At 30.6% G+C, this 7,376-nt stretch overlaps 1 protein-coding gene across 3 annotated transcripts; it reads right to left on the minus strand.

Annotated features, from left to right (window-relative positions):
- Positions 1-549: 549 nt before the first annotated feature.
- Positions 550-6,390, minus strand: LOC113849731 (transcription factor UNE10-like). 3 transcript variants are annotated; one of them, XM_027479846.1, is made up of 6 exons: positions 5,973-6,390; positions 5,175-5,889; positions 4,307-4,408; positions 4,143-4,208; positions 2,641-3,003; positions 550-945 (listed from the first exon to the last, which is right to left on the minus strand). In XM_027479846.1, exons 1-6 carry the CDS (start codon positions 6,071-6,073, stop codon positions 862-864), a joined length of 1,431 nt encoding a protein of 476 aa, XP_027335647.1. In that variant the 5' UTR covers positions 6,074-6,390; the 3' UTR covers positions 550-861. The 3 variants fall into 3 exon arrangements, with proteins under 3 accessions (XP_027335647.1, XP_027335648.1, XP_027335649.1); XM_027479847.1 differs by having other exon boundaries at positions 743-948; positions 2,653-3,003; positions 5,973-6,199; XM_027479848.1 differs by having other exon boundaries at positions 743-945; positions 5,178-5,889; positions 5,973-6,161.
- Between the last annotated feature and the right edge of the window lie 986 nt (positions 6,391-7,376).

Genomic DNA, 7,376 nt, shown 5'->3' on the forward strand with positions numbered 1-7,376 from the left:
AGCAAAAATTCTACACTACATGGAAGAAAGAGTAAAATACACTCCCTGCAAGAAGATACAAATGCGTAAAATATTCTATTTAACTTTACATAATTAAAATTTTCTTTAAACTAATTTTTAATTCATTATATATACATTGTATGTATATATAATCTAATTTTCTTTAAATTAATTTATTTTATATCCATAATCTAATTTTCACTTATATACCCTAATTTAAAAAAAAAAAAAAACCTTCTATCTATCCTTTTATTTGAATGTGTTAAAGTCATAAATTGTGTACATCTTTTACGTTTTCACCAAAGGTATGCATTTTTTTTTTAAATTTTACTTTCATTATTTGTTGTTAAGACAAATATTTAAAATTCTTATAATAATAAAAAGGGGTTACTATTTCACCAAAAACATATTAAGTTTATTGAACAAATGTTTAATGATATACTAATGAAAAAAATTAAAATAGATTAAATTGTGATATATTTTAATTTTTAACAGAAAAGACTATAAGATTTTAAAATGAAAAAAAGAATGTGATATATACATAAGAGAGGAAATGCAATTTATTAAAAAATAATAATAACCAGGTCAAAGTCGTTATTCAATTAAATAAGAAACATGATATACAAGTAGCATATTCCATAAACTTACATGTATATGAAGGTAAATACCAAGAAAGCCACCTAATTAATCTTAAAAAGTTGCTAATTAACCTGAAATAAGAAAGCACTATATATGTATTCTGCTATTTTGTTCTCATGAGTTGAGCTAATATACATATTTCTCACGAAGAATAAATATGGACACCTTTTGTTTGTAGCTCACACTATCACAAAGGAAAAATACCACTGAGCAATGAGCGTCTCAATTCTTAGAACCAGAACCGTGAGGTTGGTGCAGCTGCTGATACATTGCAGCAATCCTACTGTAGGCATCCATCGTCATTGGCTGCAAACAATTACACTGTTATATAGATCTAAACAATAATCGGTCTTCTTTCTATACAAAATCATGAGAAAAATAACGCACCTATTTACACAATACATTAGTTACTAACTAATTAAAAGACATATAAATAAGAAAATAATAAGTTTAAATCATCTAAAATATTTTAAATAAATAGATCATTTAAACTTAAAGTTTCTCTCCTTCAATCTTAGATTATACGACATGACCTTAATTTAATAATGTACCCGTTAGAAAAATTGATTAATAAAAAGTAATTCATATAAAAAACACTTAAAGTATAGGTCAAGCTTATAAGTTTAAATTCATACTTAGAAAAAGACAACGAATATAAACTCAACAAACAACACACTGAAACTTAAAATTTCTCTCTATATCAGATCTCCTTCAAAATCCTGTTACGAGTGATGTAGACAATTTAAATCTTAAATTTTGAGGAATTTCTTTGGGACCTCACTATCCTTTATTCGGTCACAACTTCGGAGAGTGATAGGGTATATAAGGTAGATACAAATATTAATTAATTGACTTTCTCACCGTCCAAACAAACCAAAGCACAGTATTAATGCTGCATTGAATTCTATTTAACTTATTTCTAAAACATTATCGTTTGTAACTCTCAAATTCATTACCCAGTCAATTCAGCAAAAATAGGTTGCTTTCAATCATTTAATATACGGGATTAAAACAAGCCAAATAATAAGGAATGTTCAGATGAGTGTGTATTGTGACTCTGTGATAACTATCATCACTTTTATATATAAAATATTTTAATTATTAATATGTTCATATGAAAAAATTGATATTTTAAACAAAAATTATTTAAATAAAAATAATTATATATACTTAAAAATAACAATAACCACAAAAAAAAAAAAAAAAAACTAGAGGAAAAGGGGGAGGATGAAAGATTTTCCTGAGCCGGGAAGTGAGGAGAGAGAAGCATGGCTTATAAGAGTTTCTTTTATTAAATTATTAAATAATATTTATATTATAAAAATAAAAGTATTTTTAGTAAGAAAGTATGATAATAAAAATTCAATTTTTTAGAATAAATTAAACTTTTATAATTATTTTTAATATCATCTAAATTTTTTTAACTTTCTTTTTAATAATCTAAATGAATGAAGAATTTTTTTTCTTTTCTTTGTATTTCAATACATCATAACAATAAATATTTTATATTGGATCATTTTTTTATATATACAGTTTTTAGAAATAATATATCCAAAAGTATCGATTTTAAAAAATTTTAATAACGATTTTTAGTGTAAGTATGTAAATTTAGAGATGAGATAAAAATAAATAAATAAATTGTAAAGTATAAAAAATTGCTTAAAAAATTTTAAAAATCAAGTTATTAATGAGGGTTTTCAAAATAATAATAAAATATTTTAAAATTATGCTATTGGTGATTTTAAAAAATTTCATATTTATGTAATTTAATGAAAATAATTCATATTTTTGTCATTTAAAAAGATCATAAAAAAACATTTTATATTCTATTCTGTTCTTTTCATTTCTTTTCTGTCTGTATCCCTAGTTTAAACACATCACAGGTGTCGGAGCAAACATTTAATATTATATTATATAATATTTTTCATTTCTGAATTCTTCATAAATGTTATTGTTTACTCGTTAACATTTAACTAGATATGTATGACACTATTTGCTCACCTGTGATTGGCATCCAAAAAAAGTGGACAAAGGGTCAGGCATCACAGTGGCCGGAGTCCCTTGAAGTCGGTCGCCGGCGGCGGCATCCCATGCAGGCATAGGCATGAAGGCAGAAGGGTGGAGGACGGGAGGGATGCCAGGGATGTTTGCACGATTCAGGGAGTTCATATCCATCCCCATTCCCATCCCCATCCCCATCCCCATCCCTATCCCCATTGGAGACATCATTGACATTTGAAGCTGTTGTTGCATGGTCAATGGCAGTATCATGGATGACATGTTGATTCTATTCATCATCTGCACTTGTGCTTGCAACTGTTTCAGATATTCTATCACCTCATCCAACATTGAAGCTTTATCTGTCTGTAACAGAATATTATAATTAAAGTATATATATTATTTCATATGTATGAAATCCATAAATATTAAACTTATCATGAATATACAAGTCCAATGTATATGAAATTACATGTAGCAAATCCATATAAAAGCAATTAATTCTACCATGAAATCGATTTTTCTACAGCAATCGGCTTAATTTTGGTTACTAATTTCATAAATAAGCTCTACTCAACTTGATCTTGCCATTCATTATTATTATTATTATTATTATTATTATTATTATTATTTTATCTTGTCTATCCTTGTGGGTTCTTTTTCTTTCGTCTTTATCTTTATCCCCTCTGTATTTGTACTTTTATGTTTTGGCGAAAATGTTAAATGTCTTGGTGTTTATGGCGTAATTGACATCTTGGCCTACCACTGGAAAGGGTTTCTGTGGGAGCAGTTGGGTGTCTCTTCACCAAACAGCCTTCAGCCAAAGTATGACAATAAGTGATTGGACTTTGTGATTGTGAGGACTTTATGGCTGAAAACACTACCCTCAGAACTCCCTTAGCCATCACCACATTTATCCCCCATTGCCCCGAGGATCTAAACAGATTATAATCTTTACGTTAATAATATTTATAAATTCAAATAATATTAGTCTTTTCCCAATCTTAGGCCATATGTAAAAGGATAAGGGAGTATAATAACATATAAAGAATTTTACATGAAACAAACAAGTATAATAAATGGTATGAAAAAAGGATATCAAAAATTGAGCCAACAATTATATATATAATTTTAAGAAATATATAAGGAGAGGGACGAGGGCAAAATTAAGGATGTTGACGTGAAATTTTGTTTAAATAAATAATTTGCTATTTTATGTGAAAAACCAAAGAACATGAAAGCATAAACATGCGGAGGGAGATCTAGTGTGAACTGGGTTTTCTAGTGTCGAATCCTCGGGGGACCGCTACTTGAAGTCTACGAAAGTTAATGAGCGATAAAAAAAGATGTGACATCAGCATATAGATACTGTTTATCTCACTTAACTGATATGAATTGGGACCAATAGATACTAAATAATGGGCTCAGATACCACATATACAATATCTTGATTAGCTCAGAGGAAAAAAAAGAAAAACCCCACTAGTTGCAACTATTCTATATACCTTGCTGGAATTTGGGACCAACTTTTGCAATGTCTTCATTCTTTGGTTTATCTTATCCCTCCTTTTCTGAAAAGCAAAATATGCATTGGACCAATGAACAACAAATTCTAGATTTTGTTGTAAAATTTCATCATAGCAATTAGTAAGATTGATTCAACGCTCACCCTTTCAGATTGGTTGTGTATAGCTGCGGCTCTACTCCTTTTAGTGGAAACCGAAGATTTTTCATTTCCTTTCTTTTTCTTTTCTTCATCCCCATCTTCCCTCTGCAAATTTTGCAGAAGATATATAATCACATATCATAAAATTGAAACCAAAATTAGTTAATTCAAAAAATAAAACAAATCTTACGTTTATCTTTCAAAATAAAAGATTCTGATAACTCCAATCTTTAGGACAAATTTTAAGTATATAAAAATAATACTTTTATGTTTTCAATGTAATAAGTATCTTTTTAATAAAAAAATTTCAATTTGAGTTGTTTAACTTTAATCTTAAAAATTACAATTAAAAATTTTTGAAAACTAATTATCATGTTAGTATTTTTAAAAATATTGACCAAATTTGTTTTTTTGCTATTATCACCAAAGAGTTTTTAAAGACTTAAAATGTTACTGTATTGATTTTTAAAAATTTTATTACTAAAGTAATCTTTCAAAATTGTAACAAATTACTATATTAAATTTTATAGAGGATTAAAACTATAACATTTTAAGAATATATTTTTAAAAGAATATTGATGACTAAATTTTTTAAAATATCAATAATATTATACGGTGTATAATTATAAAAATAAACTTAAACATTGTATACATATATATGTAAAATATTTCCATTACATTTATACGTGTACGTGGCAATAATATTACTCTGCTAGAGGTTACAGTAGATCGTGCAGAAGAGCTACAGTTACAGATAGAATTGTGATGATATGAATAGAGGTATAGAAACTCAGAAGTGAAATTGAAGGCAAGAAACCGAAGTTTAAAAGCACTATAAAATATTAGTAACAAAGAAATATAATAAACTTACCACGGGCTTGCTATGGGAAACAGAATCGTGTTCGTCAACAGTGGTGGTCTTGGTGCACTGCTTAGCGGAACTGGTGTTTTCGAGCGACCCAATGGAAGTGGAAGTGAAACCCATGTCAAATTCCCTGTCACACGTGTCAAGCGTCACGTGCTTACTATCCCTCCCAAAGGTGGCACTGCCACTCACACTCTGATCCCTCCCACTCATCTCGTGCCCACCCACCGGCACGTGTGCAACCTTGGCGCGCTTCGCGGCAGCAAGGACCGCGCCTTCCCCATGGTTACCACAGCACGACCCCACACGTGTGGAGCAATCCACCATGCACGTTCCAACCCCTCTGGGGTTGGAGTCCATGGCATGGTTGCTCTGCTCCTCCGAACGGTTCGAGCAGGGCACCAATGCGTCCATAGTCATGGTATTGTTGGACGCGGCGGCGGCGGCTGCTGTTGCGCGGCGAGGGTCGAACCATGGGACTAACAAATTCCCGTAACCCCCTTCGGTGTTAGCACCGGCGGCGCTACCATCTTTACCCCTCTCGGGTAAGCTAGTGGCTTGGTTCACTATGGATTCTAAGGTGCCACTTGCACGAGGCTTTTCCCAGGTGTACTTATTATTGGTCGTCGTGGATGGTTTCAACGGCACTCGCGGTAACCCTAAGCCATGCATAGATAGCTGTCCATTTTCCCATGTAAGTTCAGCAACATCGTAGTCTAACCTGAACTCATTAAATGACACAAAATTAACGCATGTAGATAGAGAGGGAAAGAGAAAAAAAAGAAAGGCATGGAGAGCACTGACATGGGGACATCAGGGGCAGTTGAATTGGAGTTGGAACGAAGAGAAACTCTTGGGGGTGGTGGGTTGTCGTCGACATCCCAGCTGGGAACACACTGGCTCATTTTTCAAGGAAGAACTGAGGAGGGTTCTCTCGTCGAACCGTGTTGTGCTATGGTCACAGAGAAAGAGAAAGAGAAAGAGTGAGAGATTGAGAGATTGAGTATTGTTGAGTGATATTGATACGACGTGATTCAGTGTTGGTGCGTGTGACCCCGCTGTATTTCAGGGCAATGAGAGAAACAAGCTTGTGGATTTGATTTCACTACGCTAAAAGAGAGAATCTAGTCCATATGAATTGGAGAGAGAAGGTGGGGAAGCTTTGTGCGGAGTAGTCAGTTCTGTTTAATTTGTCGTATTGCCTATCCTTCCTCTGTTAATTAGCTTCGGCCCACAAAATAGAAAGTAACTTATAATGTCTATCTATAGCTTCTCCACAGTTTCACTCCAATTCCACCATAAGTTTCCATACACGGCCGCAGAATATTTTTGAGTCAATCATTTCAAATATTAAATTTAGGTGAAGGTTATTAAATTTAGGAGAAGGTTACCGTGAATTAACAACATAAGTAATTTATAAATAAGTTAGTAAGATGATTTGTTATATCATATTTTAATAATTTGAATATTTAAAATTTAATTTTTATTAAATTTTGTATATAAAAAATTTTAATCTCTTAAATATTTAAAATATGTCATTTTTTAACCTAATTTTTTTTAAAGTTAAGAAAGAATATAATTGTTTATTTATGTGAAATCATATTATATTTTTTTAAACTAACTCTCATTTATTTTTAAAGATGTTCAAGATTTTTTGTGTGTTTATAGTGTAAAATTTAATGATAAATTGAATAATTAAGGTTGAATTTTACTAGATAAAAGTTTAAAAAGAGAAATTCAAGGCAAAAGATCTAATAAAATAACGTAATCTTCATTTAGAATCTTATTGTAGAAGTTTTGTTGAATTTCTTTTTTTTTCTATTTCAATTTCTTCTTATTTCCTCTCCTTAATAGTATACAAACTCGTTTCTGGTATCTACCTAAACCCTAAACCCACATAACTATTTTTCCTTTGAATTATTATACTTTCAAATGTAAGGTTTTCTATTTGAAAACATCATATACTCATTCCAATTATCTAAAAAAATAATCATTTTGGTTTGTTCAAAATAGAAGTAATGACTAAAGATATTTTGTTGAACTAGACAAAACGTAGAGAATTCATTTCGCTGTAATTTTTGCTTAAGCCAAAGTTATCCACTTAAGCAAAATTTATACATAAATGAATCTATATTTTTTTGTCAAATTTGCATAAGCTATCACATATTCGTTTAAGCGAATCAAAGATAGAGATGATTTTGAATTTTT

This window comes from Abrus precatorius, unplaced genomic scaffold (genome assembly GCF_003935025.1).
Source record: "Abrus precatorius isolate BTA unplaced genomic scaffold, Abrus_2018 Scaffold9, whole genome shotgun sequence".
In the NCBI taxonomy this organism is placed as follows: Eukaryota; Viridiplantae; Streptophyta; class Magnoliopsida; order Fabales; family Fabaceae; genus Abrus; species Abrus precatorius.

What these genes read in the sequence shown, in the direction of transcription:
- LOC113849731 (XM_027479846.1), bottom strand. Translation starts at nt 6,073, where the DNA reads ATGAGCCAGTGTGTTCCCAGCTGGGATGTCGACGACAACCCACCACCC. An exon ending in ACTGCCCCTGATGTCCCCAT is followed by an intron (nt 5,890 to 5,972) that starts GTCAGTGCTCTC and finishes TAATGAGTTCAG; the next exon opens with GTTAGACTACGATGTTGCTG. An exon ending in TTTCCCATAGCAAGCCCGTG is followed by an intron (nt 4,409 to 5,174) that starts GTAAGTTTATTA and finishes CAAAATTTGCAG; the next exon opens with AGGGAAGATGGGGATGAAGA.